Genomic DNA, 14,738 nt, shown 5'->3' on the forward strand with positions numbered 1-14,738 from the left:
GCTTGACCTTTTGTTTAGTTGGATTGTTGTTTGGATCAATAGTGGAAACGAAACCTATTTTATGCCAACCTGGATTTCACTGTCTTCCTAAATCTGGATAAAATTCAATGTTATAATTTTTCAGTTTCAAGAGGCTTGAAATGAATCGAATCAGTTTAATATTCGATTGGACATATTTGGAGAAATAAAGTTCATTGTTGTTTCCAACCTGAGAAGTGTGGCTTTTAATAAATGGTAATGGTTATGAATTTCAGGTATTAATTATTTTGGGCGCTTAATGTCAAATAAATTAATAATGATCGAGTTATAATGATTTAATGCAGTAAATTATAGTTTCTTCATCTCAAATCAAAGTAAACTTTTTTAAAGAATACACAATTTCTTTGGGTTTATCAATATTAACATTAAAAAATACAAATTAATAGTAGTTTGTAACTAACTCTTAGTTTCAGTGCAAAGTTTTCAAAAAAGGAAGCTCAGATGACGTCCCGGACAACAGAAAGGGTATACGTTTTTTTTTTTCTTTGAGATGTTGCCAGAATTTCAATAAGCATAATAATTTTTTTTTTTTTTTTTTTTTTCCGGTCTTTCAGAATTTGGAAATGGCTTGTGCATCAATAAGAGCATCAGCTAGCATTCCTGTATTCATCATAAAGCTTAGAGGCCCAGACGACCGAGGGGCTCTCAAGAAACGATTTGTTAGAATATATTAAGTTATTTGTTAATTATTAAGCTAAGAGTAGTTAGTAAGGAAATTTAAAATTCTATATTTTAAGTTTGAGGGACAGGAAAGAGATGTTATAGAGTAGAGACCATTGTAGTTCGAACATAATACCCTAAAAGGGTCATGCAGTGCATATGTCGAACTACAACGGCTAAGGAACAGAGGACTAAAGTTTCGAGTCCTTCTATTAGGAATGTTGAAATTTAGCGTGTTAGTAAATGCTGGCTATCTACATCCCCGTTAATAAGGTTATGCAGAAAAACTACACCGAGCATTGTCCTACGATTTGTTAAGCTAGGTAAGGTTATGAGTAAGAGTCTACTACTATAAGATGGAAGTTGAAGATTTGCATCCCAGTTTAGACCTCTAAGTGAAAAAGTTAGGAAATTCTTCTTTTTCTTTATGCGGTCCTGATGTACTCCATATTGGGGACTCCAGACACATGAACTGTACTCTAGTATAGGACGAACCAAGGAAATAAATAATGTTTTGGTTATATAGGGGTCATTAAATTCTTTTGACCACCTTTTGATAAAACCAAGGACTCCTTTAGCCTTATTAACCATTAAGGAAATATGGTCGGCAAGTTTAAGTTTGATGTCTAATAGGATGCCGAGATCATTAACCTGGGTTAATTTTTCTAAGGCAATCCCATTAATAGAATAAGTAGCTTGCAGAGGGCAAGAACGATAAAAAGACATATGTTTTCATTTTGATCCATTAAGTATTAGATCATTAGCTAAACACCATTTTTGAAAGTTATTAAGGTCAGACTGAAGACTGCATTGGGCAGAGATGGATTTGTACTGAAGACAAAGCTTTACATCATCTGCATACATAAGAACTAGAGAGTTCGTTAAAGCAGGGGGCAAGTCGTTTATAAAAAGCGTAAATAATAACGGGCCAAGATGACTTCCTTGAGGGACGCCGGATTTAGCACGGACCAGACGGGACTGTATGTTTTTAAATAAGACTCTTTGTGTCCTTCCATCTAGGTAGCTGGAGATCCACGTTAAGAGGTTAAGAGGAAAACCCAGCGTTAAGAGGAAAACCCAGCATATTCAGTTTACTCAACAAGAGTGAGTGATTAACTGAATCAAATGCTTTGCTGAAGTCTGTGTAAATTACATCGGTTTGATATCCCTTACAAAAGCCATCTATGACAAAGGATGTCAACTCCAATAAGTTTGTGGTGGTGGAGTGACGCTTAATAAAGCCATGCTGACAAGGAGTGATAATCGAAGAGCAAAGGTGTTGCAAATGAGGGGTAATTAATTTTTCAAATAACTTTAGAATTGCCGACAACTTAGAGATGCCTCTGTAGTTGGCAGCCTCGGACTTTTTCCCTTTTTTATGTAGGGGAATTATAAATGATTCCTTCCACTTAAGGGGAAAAATCGAGGTTTCCAAAGATAAGGTGAAAAGTCTTAGGAGAGGTTTGCACAGAGCCCTGGCGCAGTATTTTAGCACACAGCCTGGTACTCCGTCGGGGCCTGGCGAATAAATGGGTTTTACCCTTAAAAGACCAGATAATAAGTTGTTCTCAGAAAAAGACGGACAGAAAATAAGATTTGCTGCTTGAATGTTAAATGCGTAAGGCTGATCAGTCAATTTTGGAGGAGAATAAGTTGTTTGAAAAAATTGTGCGAATAGATCGGCAATGGCCTGATCCGAAGTCGCAGAGGAATTTTCAAACGTAAATAGTGGTGAAAAAGATACGTGTTTACGCTTAGTGTTTACAAAATTATAAAACAGCTTTGGATCCTGAGTAAATTGAATTCGGCAGCGGTCAATATAATTCCTATAACATTCAGCGTTATGCACGGTAAAATTCGACCGAGCTAGTAGGTATCTTGAGAAATCAACACTACTGCAGGTTTTTTTTATATTTAAGTAAAAGCTTATTTTTTTTATTTTTTAGGTTAGTCTGGCACCTTGTATACCAAGGAGGATTTGTTGAAGCGGACGGATATTTCCAAGGCACACATGAGTCCAAAAATGTATTTAAAGTAAAATAAAATTTTTCTAAAGTGACATTAAGATCAGTGCACGCCAGAATATCAGACCAGTCAAATGTATCGATAAGGCTATTAAGTTTCTGAAAATCAGCTTTACGGAAACAGCGAATCTTATTTACCACGCTCGGAGACATCTGATCGATACCAGGAGTGGTTTTGATTGAGACCTCCAGCGTGGGGTGATATGGATCCTCTGGGGTTGAAAGGGGAAAAGCTCTGGAGAGAGCAGTACCATCAGGATCAGATACAAAACATAAGTCTAAGAGCCGACCTAGCGAATTTCTAACATGATTGATCTGACCTAGGGACATGTCAAACATGCTCGCGGTGAAGTCATGGTAAGTTATAAGTGACAAAGATGGTGAGTTATCGACGTTGGACCACTTTAATTCTGGGATATTTAATTCGCCCACCGCTACGAGTTGGTCACGATCTGTCATAAGATTAGAGACGTATCGAATAGCGGACAAATGCTGCCAATATGTGGGCGGTTCAGACATAGGAGGTATATATGAACATGTAATGTATAAAGCTTTCACGGACATAGTGATTTTAACGCAAATAAATTCTATGTCACCAAACTCTTGGGATTTCACCTCTTCAGAAGCAAAAGTAGAGTCTAGCGAAATGAGGACTCCACCTCCTCTTCGCTGAGATCGATCCCGTCTAAAAGTGGGTGCTTACTTGGAAAAACTTCGGAGCTAAAGATCTCCGGATTTAACCAAGTTTCTGTAAATGCTATTATATGGGATGCAAAGAAAGAACTATCAGAATATAGCTTTGGGAGTTTGCTACGTAGCCCCCTAGTATTCTGATAGGTAAGAGTTAATGAGGAAACTAGTTTTTTGGGTTAGTAGCCAAAGAAGAGGTGGAGGGTTGGTCGGTGGTTCCGATATTGGGAAGTCTCACTCCCACTGGTTTTTTAACTTTTTTCTTCACGGAACTAGGCTGATGTTCTTGGACGAAAAGATTCTCTGGCCAAAAACTGGGAGAACAAATCGTCTTGAACATCAGCGCGGGCACACGAATCTTGAAAGAAGACGTGCGCCGTGTATAATTATATTTAAATTTAGTTATGTCCTCCACCTTTATATCGGCTTTTTTTTTGGCTTTGATATAAGCCAAGATATCAATCTCTGAAGTATCAGGGGCAAGCCGAGAAACAAATATATGTTTCTATGGAGGAATCACCTGTAAGGGTTTTGGTGTCTCAGGTACGAGAACTGCAGCATCAGTCGGTGCCGGTGGTCCGGACTGTGGAATACCCTTTTGGGTGACTCTAATGGGGGTTTCGTTCCCTAGGACCTGTGGCATCACTTGAAGGGATGCCATGGCGGACATATCAGACAATTGCTCATTATCCCTGAGAAATCCTGACGAATTTTTCTCAGTTCTAGCCCTTGGGGTGGCCAGAGATATAAGCGGCTGCATTAATGTCGGCTGAGCAGGCTGAGGCGGATCAGAAACAGCGGATTTCTTACGCTTAGGGGACTCATTTAGCAGCTGAAGGCCACTAAATTGAGTGTCAAGCGCACAGAGCTGGTCATTGATTTTACGAAAACCAGTGATCAGCTCTTTAAATTTATTTTTGGTCTGTCTCATGAACGACCTCATTTCGCCTTGCACAGCACGACAATTTTCAAATAAACGTTTCATAGTAAGGATCTTATTCCATGGTAAAGTGAAAAATTATATTTTGTTCTGTATGATGGTTTTTTAGTTAGAAGCCAAACCATTTTCTGTATAAAGAAAGGTGTTTTAAAAGTCAATAATACTTTAAATTCTTGAATTAAGGGAAACGGACTGATTTGAAAGAATAAAACTTCAAGGCTTGACCCTTTGTTTAGTTGGATTGTTGTTTGGATTAATAGTGGCATACTCTATGGTCTTCCACCGCGGGTGTAGACTGTCCTGCCGTTAAGGGGCTTCTATGACTGCAGCTATTTATATATGCTTTATTGTGAAATCGGAAATCAGAAAAAGTCTTAAGATTTTCTTTGCGAAAATCAAGACCTACCATATCCGCTTGGCAACAAAAAAGTTTTCTTTCTTCCAGGACTCCTGTATGAGGGCTACATAAGCTACATAAGCTTCCAGCTCTGTAAGGTGCAGCACAATTGCAAAGAATAATGAATCATATCGTAGCAGTATATCGGGACACGTTAGTTTCTAACATCGAAGCTTAGGTCTTAAATCTAAGAGAAGCTTACACTTGTCGGCATAAATATTTTGACGGGAAAAAATGGTGTATTTTTTATAAATTTTTATTGGTTTGATAGAACTTAAACATTTTTTTTTTTCATTTCATATCTTGTTAATACAAACTTAAAAATTATAAAACAAAAAATAATTCATATTAATATAAAAAATACATGAATTAAATTGATTTTCAGCCTTTGGCATAAGTATTTTCACGAGAGGATTTAAATAATATAACAAATAATAAATTATGGAAAGTCCTTATGTAAACATATATGTATAAATATATAATCCCCTTCAGTTGGAATAACTTTTTGAAGTCGTTTTGGAACTGAGTCCACTAAAGCTTTGAGGGTATCCGTGGACACATCGTTCCAAAGGGAAGAAACTTCGCGAATTGTTTCTTCGTTGCTTTTATGCAAAACAGCAATTTGCTTCCGCTTTATGAGGGACCACATTTTTTCAATAACATTCAAGGCTGGACTTTGTGGTGGCCAGTCGAGAGTATTGACACCAACATCCTGTACAAATTTGGTGATCATTCTGCTTTTGTGGCATGGGGCATTATCCTGTTGCAGGATAAATGATTCACCGATAAGCTTGTCTCCGGAAGGGAAACAGTTATCATTTAGCACTCTCAAATATTGACCCTGGCGCATCGAGCCTTCAACGGGCACCAAGTCACCCTATCATCAGAAAGAAAATGATCATCCGCTAGTACATGACTAGCAATCTGGCGCCTTGGCATGAGATCACCTTCACAAAGCCTTGGTGTCCACCTTTAACCCTTCTGTTATGTCACACTACACACCGTTATGTTGCTCGATAACCCTTTTTTGTAATTCTTATTGGGTGTTCGCCCATCTTTGAAGATCAGCTGCCAAGCACTCTAATGGAGGTCCTACCAATTTTACCCAAAGACCATTACTAAAAGTTTTCTTTATTCAAACCAGAAAGGAAACCTAACTTCGGACATAAACTGACAGCTTATAGATATATATAAAGATAAATGTATGGTATATCGACCCAAATAAGAATCATTATCAAAATCATTTCCTATAGTACACATTCTGAAAAAAGTCACAAGCTTCTATCTTCAAAAACAATGAATATACTCTTTCTTTATATGTACGCGAAATAGGCCTTTCAACCATAAAAATAAGGAGAAGGTCCTTCTTCTTTTTCTGTCTATATAGACATAGCTATAGAAGAAGCTATAGCTTTTCTTCACCTTGCATGGCCTTGGTTTCTCCTGTCGTTATCGCCTAAAACTTTCGGTTTATTCATCGACAGTTTGAGAGCCAGTGACTAAGGCAGTACTGATCTCCAGAGCCCTGAGGTACTGAGACCAGTCAGGTACTGAATCGCTATGGTCATCTGCGACATGATTTCCTAATCAGTCATCAGGAAGTTGAGTGTTATGATGGATATAAATATTCATAGTCTCTTTCTAATATTTAAATAAACATTAACGTTGACTTTCCACTCCGTTTGTTGGGGTTGCTCCCAAAATATGTTGTTAGGTTTGGGCAGATCGTTTGGCAGACTTGGCTTCTATATAGAACCCTTTCGCTTGGCCAGCCAAAAATGTGGCCAAAATGACAAGAGCGCTTTGATTGTATTGGCACCAGGTGCTGAGGAAATGGAGTTTACCATATCGGCCGATGTCCTTCGAAGAGTAAAGGTGAGTTCACTGGAAGGACAGTCTGAATGGGGGACTGGGACTTGGCTTAAAGCTAATGCTATTAATGAATAGATCAACGTAACTGTGGCTGGATTGGATACGTGTGAGCCCATCAAGTGTTCCCGGGGAGTTGTCATTGTGCCCGATACTTCTCTGGAGCAGGCAATGGGCCATGGTAACTACGATGTAGTGGTCCTGCCCGGTGGGTTGGCCGGCAACAAGGCCTTGATGGGCTCCAGTGCTGTGGGTGAACTTTTACGCCAGCAGGAGTCCCAGGGCGGACTAATCGCCGCCATATGTGCCGCACCCACTGCTCTGGCCAAGCACGGAATAGCGAAGGGAAAGACCCTGACATCTCACCCAGATATGAGGCGCCAGTTGGAGGAAAAGTATTGGTAAGTCATTCATTTTTAAAGCATTCATAACCCTTTTCTTGTTAGCTACATATACGATCAAAGTGTGGTTCAAGACGGAAACCTAATTACTAGCCGAGGACCTGGAACATCTTTTGATTTCGCCCTGAAGATTGTTGAGGAATTGGCAGGAGTCGAGGTGGCCAAGGATGTTGCCAAACCGATGTTGGTCACTTTTAAGCCGTAATTGAATTATAAGGAATTTCAAAGCATTGCTTGTAAAAATTATTTTGATTTAATCCACATTAAGGGGTAATAGAACGTCTGTTTGAAAAACAAGGAGGCGCCAAAAGGTCTTTTCGGTTTCTTGAGTTTGGAAGCAGTTTCCTGGGTGTTCATGGGCTTATCCAGCTTGTCCAGATACTCCTTCTATCCTTCTATCTATCCCAATCTGTCCTTGTATCCTTCTACTTGTGGCAGTTGTTATGTGGCAAGTTGTTTGGGTTCTTGGTTAATGAGTCATAGATAGATAAGGCTTTAATAAAAAAAACATTTATAGAAAGTTTGAGAAGTTAAAGAGGAGAGTATCGGGTATCATATAGTCTATAGTAACCTGGACTATTGCCCTCTATTTAAGTTAGATAATTATACATTTGCAATTTTAAAATTTTTCTAGAAAATCGGCGTTATATTTCGTCTCCTTGAAAATGAGTTATAGATTGGTTATGCATAAAATGAATTAAGTATGGCCCTATTTAAAAGGGGAGATACTATTTCAAGCTAAAATAAAGATGGATTTATGATGGAGCTGTTCGGATGGAATATTTTAATCTTTGTGATAGCGATGTATTGCAGCAGGCTATGTACACCCAATTATAATTCAAACCAATGTGCTTGCCCTAGCAGATATCGACCTGTTCATCCACTTGAAAGAGGAATATAATCAATGTAATTGATGAACATTAATAAACTTTTGTTTTTTTAATAAAAATCTGACCAGCGGTCAAAAGTTTTCTCAAAACATGTCTTGTTCCTGAAAGTACTATATTTAATTATTTTTATGGCAAGATATAGGATTATAGGCGCTATAGGATTTGGCATGGAGACTTCTATAATGCCCATGCAGTTCATGTTTGTTTCAAATTTTTGCCACGCCCCCTTCCGGCCGCACAAATTGCAAATTTCTGAAGCGCTTGTACTGGAAAGTTTTTTGAATAACTTTTGATTCCCATTTTTTTCTATATTTAATTTATATCTGAAACACCAATTTCATCCAAATCGGGAGATTTTTAGGGGAGATATATCCATATATTTACAATTTCCCATACAAACGGGGTAAAATTTTAAACGCTTCCCCACAAAAAAAATGCAACAAAAATTGTTGCAGTTACTAATTTTAAAAATACGTTTCATTGTAAGGACTTTAGTTCAGGGTAAAGTGGAAAATTATATTTGGTTCTGCATTGATGGTTTGTTAGTTGCAAGCCAAACCATTTCCTATATAAATTAAGGTGTTTTAAAAGTCAACAATGCTTTTAATTCTTGAATTAAGGGAAACGGACTGATTCGAAAGAATGAAACTTCAAGGCTTGACCCTTTGTTTAGTTGTATTGTTGTTTGGATCAATAGTGGAAACGAAAAATATTATATGCCATCCTGGATTTCCTGATAAGAGCCTGAACTGTGTTCCTGATTCTAAATAAAATTCAAAGTTATAATTTTTCAGTTTCAAGAGACTTGAAATGAATCGAATCAGTTTAATATTCGATTGGACATATTTGGAGAAATAAAGTTCATTGTTGTTTCCAACCTGAGAAGTGTGGCTTTTATTAAATGGTAATGGTTATGAATTTTAGGTATTAATTATTTTGGGCGCTTAATGTCAAATAAATTAATAATGATCGAGTTATAATGATTTAATGCAGTAAATTATAGTTTCTTCATTTCAAATCAAAGTAAACTTTTTTAAAGAATACACAATTTCTTTGGATTTATCAATATTAACATTAAAAATACAAATTAATAGTAGTTTGTAACTAACTCTTAGTTTCAGTGCACAGTTTTCAAAAAAGGAAGCTCAGATGACGTCCCGGACAATAGAAAGGGTATAAGATTTTTTTTTCTTCGAGATGTTGCCAGAATTTCAATAAGCATAATAAATTTCAAATAAACGTTTCATAGTAAGGATCTTATTCCAGGGTAAAGTGAAAAATTATATTTGGTTCTGTATGATGGTTTGTTAGTTAGAAGCCAAACCATTTTCTGAATTAAGGGAAACGGACTGATTTGAAAGAATAAAACTTCAAGGCTTGACCCTTTGTTTAGTTGGATTGTTGTTTGGATTAATAGTGGCATACTCTATGGCCTTCCACCGCGGGTGTAGACTGTCCTGCCGTTAAGGGGCTTCTATGACTGCAGCTATTTATATATGCTTTATTGTGAAATCGGAAATCAGAAAAAGTCTTAATATTTTCTTTGCGAAATTCAAGACCTACCATATCCGCTTGGCAACAAAAAAGTTTTCTTTTTTTCAGGACTCCTGTATGAGGGAGTCCTACATAAAAAAGAGACGTCTACATAGGCTTCCAGCTCTGTAAGGTGCAGCACAATTGCAAAGAATACTGAATCATATCGTAGCAGTATATCGGGATACGTTAGTTTCTAACATCGAAGCTTAGTTCTTAAATCTAAGAGAAGCTTACACCAGTCGGCATAAATATTTTGACGAAAAAATGGATTATTTTTTATAACTTTTTATTAAACATAACTTAACATTAAACATTTTTTTTTTCATTTCATATCTCGTTAATACACACTTCAAAATTATATAACAAAAAATTATTAATTTAAATATAAAAAATATATATAAATATATAAAATGTATATAAATATATAAAATATATATAAATATATAATATATATATAAATATATAAAATATATAATCCCCTTCAGTTTGAATAACTTTTTGAAGTCGTTTTGGAACTGAGTCCACTAAAGCTTTGAGGGTATCCGTGGACACATCGTTCCAAAGGGAAGACACTTCGCGAATTGTTTCTTCGTTGCTTTTATGCAAAGAAGCAATTTGCTTCCGCTTTATGAGGGACCACATTTTTTCAATAACATTCAAGGCTGGACTTTGTGGTGGCCAGTCGAGAGTATTGACACCAACATCCTGTACAAATTTGGTGATCATTCTGCTTTTGTGGCATGGGGCATTATCCTGTTGCAGGATAAATGATTCACCGATAAGCTTGTCTCCGGAAGGGAAACAGTTATCATTTAGCACTCTCAAATATTGACCCTGGCGCATCGAGCCTTCAACGGGCACCAAGTCACCCTATCATCAGAAAGAAAATGATCATCCGCTAGTACATGACCAGCAATCTGGCGCCTTGGCATGAGATCACCTTCACAAAGCCTTGGTGTCCACCTTTAACCCTTCTGTTATGTCACACTACACACCGTTATGTTGCTCGATAACCCTTTTTTGTAATTCTTATTGGGTGTTCGCCCATCTTTGAAGATCAGCTGCCAAGCACTCTAATGGAGGTCCTACCAATTTTACCCAAAGACCATTACTAAAAGTTTTCTTTATTCAAACCAGAAAGGAAACCTAACTTCGGACATAAACTGACAACTTATAGATATATATAAAGATAAATGTATGTATATCGACCCAAATAAGAATCATTATCAAAATCATTTCCTATAGTACACATTCTGAAAAAAGTCACAAGCTTCTATCTTCAAAAACAATGAATACTCTTTCTTTATATGTACGCGAAATAGGCCTTTCAACCATAAAAATAAGGAGAAGGTCCTTCTTCTTTTTCTGTCTATATAGACATAGCTATAGAAGAAGCTATAGCTTTTCTTCACCTTGCATGGCCTTGGTTTCTCCTGTCGTTATCGCCTAAAACTTTCGGTTTATTCATCGACAGTTTGAGAGCCAGTGACTAAGGCAGTACTGATCTCCAGAGCCCTGAGGTACTGAGACCAGTCAGGTACTGAATCGCTATGGTCATCTGCGACATGATTTCCTAATCAGCCAAAAATGTGGCCAAAATGACAAGAGCGCCTTGATTGTATTGGCACCAGGTGCTGAGGAAATGGAGTTTACCATATCGGCCGATGTCCTTCGAAGAGCAAAGGTGAGTTCACTGGAAGGACAGTCTGAATGGGGGACTGGGACTTGGCTTAAAGCTAATGCTATTAATGAATAGATCAACGTAACTGTGGCTGGATTGGATACGTGTGAGCCCATCAAGTGTTCCCGGGGAGTTGTCATTGTGCCCGATACTTCTCTGGAGCAGGCAATGGGCCATGGTAACTACGATGTAGTGGTCCTGCCCGGTGGGTTGGCCGGCAACAAGGCCTTGATGGGCTCCAGTGCTGTGGGTGAACTTTTACGCCAGCAGGAGTCCCAGGGCGGACTAATCGCCGCCATATGTGCCGCACCCACTGCTCTGGCCAAGCACGGAATAGCGAAGGGAAAGACCCTGACATCTCACCCAGATATGAGGCGCCAGTTGGAGGAAAAGTATTGGTAAGTCATTCATTTTTAAAGCATTCATAACCCTTTTCTTGTTAGCTACATATACGATCAAAGTGTGGTTCAAGACGGAAACCTAATTACTAGCCGAGGACCTGGAACATCTTTTGATTTCGCCCTGAAGATTGTTGAGGAATTGGCAGGAGTCGAGGTGGCCAAGGATGTTGCCAAACCGATGTTGGTCACTTTTAAGCCGTAATTGAATTATAAGGAATTTCAAAGCATTGCTTGTAAAAATTATTTTGATTTAATCCACATTAAGGGGTAATAGAACGTCTGTTTGAAAAACAAGGAGGCGCCAAAAGGTCTTTTCGGTTTCTTGAGTTTGGAAGCAGTTTCCTGGGTGTTCATGGGCTTATCCAGCTTGTCCAGATACTCCTTCTATCCTTCTATCTATCCCAATCTGTCCTTGTATCCTTCTACTTGTGGCAGTTGTTATGTGGCAAGTTGTTTGGGTTCTTGGTTAATGAGTCATAGATAGATAAGGCTTTAATAAAAAAAACATTTATAGAAAGTTTGAGAAGTTAAAGAGGAGAGTATCGGGTATCATATAGTCTATAGTAACCTGGACTATTGCCCTCTATTTAAGTTAGATAATTATACATTTGCAATTTTAAAATTTTTCTAGAAAATCGGCGTTATATTTCGTCTCCTTGAAAATGAGTTATAGATTGGTTATGCATAAAATGAATTAAGTATGGCCCTATTTAAAAGGGGAGATACTATTTCAAGCTAAAATAAAGATGGATTTATGATGGAGCTGTTCGGATGGAATATTTTAATCTTTGTGATAGCGATGTATTGCAGCAGGCTATGTACACCCAATTATAATTCAAACCAATGTGCTTGCCCTAGCAGATATCGACCTGTTCATCCACTTGAAAGAGGAATATAATCAATGTAATTGATGAACATTAATAAACTTTTGTTTTTTTAATAAAAATCTGACCAGCGGTCAAAAGTTTTCTCAAAACATGTCTTGTTCCTGAAAGTACTAATTATTTAATACTAGTACTAAAGTATTTAATTATTTTTATGGCAAGATATAGGATTATAGGCGCTATAGGATTTGGCATGGAGACTTCTATAATGCCCATGCAGTTCATGTTTGTTTCAAATTTTTGCCACGCCCCCTTCCGGCCGCACAAATTGCAAATTTCTGAAGCGCTTGTACTGCAAAGTTTTTTGAATAACTTTTGATTCCCATTTTTTTCTATATTTAATTTATATCTGAAACTTTTTTATATCCTATTAATTAACTAATTTATTAATAAAACTAATTTATATCCCAAATCGGGAGATTTTTAGGGGAGATATATCCATATATTTACAATTTCCCATACAAACGGGGTAAAATTTTAAACGCTTCCCCACAAAAAAAATGCAACAAAAATTGTTGCAGTTACTAATTTTAAAAATACGTTTCATTGTAAGGACTTTAGTTCAGGGTAAAGTGGAAAATTATATTTGGTTCTGCATTGATGGTTTGTTAGTTGCAAGCCAAACCATTTCCTATATAAATTAAGGTGTTTTAAAAGTCAACAATGCTTTTAATTCTTGAATTAAGGGAAACGGACTGATTTGAAAGAATGAAACTTCAAGGCTTGACCCTTTGTTTAGTTGTATTGTTGTTTGGATCAATAGTGGAAACGAAAAATATTATATGCCATCCTGGATTTCACTTTGATAAGAGCATGAACTGTGTTCCTGATTCTAAATAAAATTCAAAGTTATAATTTTTCAGTTTCAAGAGACTTGAAATGAATCGAATCAGTTTAATATTCGATTGGACATATTTGGAGAAATAAAGTTCATTGTTGTTTCCAACCTGAGAAGTGTGGCTTTTATTAAATGGTAATGGTTATGAATTTTAGGTATTAATTATTTTGGGCGCTTAATGTCAAATAAATTAATAATGATCGAGTTATAATGATTTAATGCAGTAAATTATAGTTTCTTCATTTCAAATCAAAGTAAACTTTTTTAAAGAATACACAATTTCTTTGGATTTATCAATATTAACATTAAAAATACAAATTAATAGTAGTTTGTAACTAACTCTTAGTTTCAGTGCACAGTTTTCAAAAAAGGAAGCTCAGATGACGTCCCGGACAATAAAAAGGGTATAAGATTTTTTTTTCTTCGAGATGTTGCCAGAATTTCAATAAGCATAATAAATTTCAAATAAACGTTTCATAGTAAGGATCTTATTCCAGGGTAAAGTGAAAAATTATATTTGGTTCTGTATGATGGTTTGTTAGTTAGAAGCCAAACCATTTTCTGAATTAAGGGAAACGGACTGATTTGAAAGAATAAAACTTCAAGGCTTGACCCTTTGTTTAGTTGGATTGTTGTTTGGATTAATAGTGGCATACTCTATGGCCTTCCACCGCGGGTGTAGACTGTCCTGCCGTTAAGGGGCTTCTATGACTGCAGCTATTTATATATGCTTTATTGTGAAATCGGAAATCAGAAAAAGTCTTAATATTTTCTTTGCGAAATTCAAGACCTACCATATCCGCTTGGCAACAAAAAAGTTTTCTTTTTTTCAGGACTCCTGTATGAGGGAGTCCTACATAAAAAAGAGACGTCTACATAGGCTTCCAGCTCTGTAAGGTGCAGCACAATTGCAAAGAATACTGAATCATATCGTAGCAGTATATCGGGATACGTTAGTTTCTAACATCGAAGCTTAGTTCTTAAATCTAAGAGAAGCTTACACCAGTCGGCATAAATATTTTGACGAAAAAATGGATTATTTTTTATAACTTTTTATTAAACATAACTTAACATTAAACATTTTTTTTTTCATTTCATATCTCGTTAATACACACTTCAAAATTATATAACAAATAATTATTAATTTAAATATAAAAAATATATATAAATATATAAAATGTATATAAATATATAAAATATATATAAATATATAATATATATATAAATATATAAAATATATAATCCCCTTCAGTTTGAATAACTTTTTGAAGTCGTTTTGGAACTGAGTCCACTAAAGCTTTGAGGGTATCCGTGGACACATCGTTCCAAAGGGAAGACACTTCGCGAATTGTTTCTTCGTTGCTTTTATGCAAAGAAGCAATTTGCTTCCGCTTTATGAGGGACCACATTTTTTCAATAACATTCAAGGCTGGACTTTGTGGTGGCCAGTCGAGAGTATTGACACCAACATCCTGTACAAATTTGGTG

At 36.6% G+C, this 14,738-nt stretch overlaps 2 protein-coding genes and 3 long non-coding RNA genes across 6 annotated transcripts; 2 read left to right on the top strand and 3 right to left on the bottom strand.

Moving 5' to 3' along the window:
• The first annotated feature begins 6,061 nt into the window (after positions 1-6,061).
• On the top strand, positions 6,062-7,999 carry LOC122321123 (protein DJ-1alpha-like). 2 transcript variants are annotated; one of them, XM_070278174.1, is made up of 3 exons: positions 6,062-6,625; positions 6,698-7,014; positions 7,066-7,999. In XM_070278174.1, the coding sequence occupies exons 1-3, from the start codon at positions 6,455-6,457 to the stop codon at positions 7,223-7,225; spliced, it is 648 nt and encodes a 215-aa protein (XP_070134275.1). In that variant the 5' UTR covers positions 6,062-6,454; the 3' UTR covers positions 7,226-7,999. The 2 variants fall into 2 exon arrangements, with proteins under 2 accessions (XP_070134275.1, XP_043066481.1); XM_043210546.2 differs by having other exon boundaries at positions 6,080-6,625; positions 6,698-7,020.
• LOC138926012 (uncharacterized) lies at positions 7,146-9,488 on the bottom strand. Its single transcript, XR_011442297.1, has 3 exons — positions 9,474-9,488; positions 7,592-9,409; positions 7,146-7,513 (listed from the first exon to the last, which is right to left on the bottom strand). It is a non-coding gene; the product is annotated as an uncharacterized lncRNA (long non-coding RNA).
• Positions 9,489-10,802: 1,314 nt separating this feature from the next.
• On the top strand, positions 10,803-12,474 carry LOC108131966 (protein DJ-1alpha-like). Its single transcript, XM_043210452.2, has 3 exons — positions 10,803-11,130; positions 11,203-11,525; positions 11,571-12,474. Exons 1-3 carry the CDS (start codon positions 11,089-11,091, stop codon positions 11,728-11,730), a joined length of 525 nt encoding a protein of 174 aa, XP_043066387.1. The 5' UTR covers positions 10,803-11,088; the 3' UTR covers positions 11,731-12,474.
• LOC138926013 (uncharacterized) lies at positions 11,651-12,760 on the bottom strand. Its single transcript, XR_011442298.1, has 2 exons — positions 12,097-12,760; positions 11,651-12,018 (listed from the first exon to the last, which is right to left on the bottom strand). It is a non-coding gene; the product is annotated as an uncharacterized lncRNA (long non-coding RNA).
• Positions 12,761-13,183: 423 nt separating this feature from the next.
• LOC138926145 (uncharacterized) lies at positions 13,184-14,169 on the bottom strand. Its single transcript, XR_011442511.1, has 2 exons — positions 14,045-14,169; positions 13,184-13,980 (listed from the first exon to the last, which is right to left on the bottom strand). It is a non-coding gene; the product is annotated as an uncharacterized lncRNA (long non-coding RNA).
• Between the last annotated feature and the right edge of the window lie 569 nt (positions 14,170-14,738).

The sequence above is a fragment of the Drosophila bipectinata genome, chromosome 2R, assembly GCF_030179905.1.
Source record: "Drosophila bipectinata strain 14024-0381.07 chromosome 2R, DbipHiC1v2, whole genome shotgun sequence".
NCBI lineage: Eukaryota > Metazoa > Arthropoda > Insecta > Diptera > Drosophilidae > Drosophila > Drosophila bipectinata.

What these genes read in the sequence shown, in the direction of transcription:
- LOC122321123 (XM_043210546.2), top strand. Translation starts at nt 6,455, where the DNA reads ATGTTGTTAGGTTTGGGCAGATCGTTTGGCAGACTTGGCTTCTATATA. An exon ending in ATGTCCTTCGAAGAGTAAAG is followed by an intron (nt 6,626 to 6,697) that starts GTGAGTTCACTG and finishes ATTAATGAATAG; the next exon opens with ATCAACGTAACTGTGGCTGG. An exon ending in CAGTTGGAGGAAAAGTATTG is followed by an intron (nt 7,021 to 7,065) that starts GTAAGTCATTCA and finishes TTTTCTTGTTAG; the next exon opens with CTACATATACGATCAAAGTG.
- LOC108131966 (XM_043210452.2), top strand. Translation starts at nt 11,089, where the DNA reads ATGGAGTTTACCATATCGGCCGATGTCCTTCGAAGAGCAAAG. An exon ending in ATGTCCTTCGAAGAGCAAAG is followed by an intron (nt 11,131 to 11,202) that starts GTGAGTTCACTG and finishes ATTAATGAATAG; the next exon opens with ATCAACGTAACTGTGGCTGG. An exon ending in CAGTTGGAGGAAAAGTATTG is followed by an intron (nt 11,526 to 11,570) that starts GTAAGTCATTCA and finishes TTTTCTTGTTAG; the next exon opens with CTACATATACGATCAAAGTG.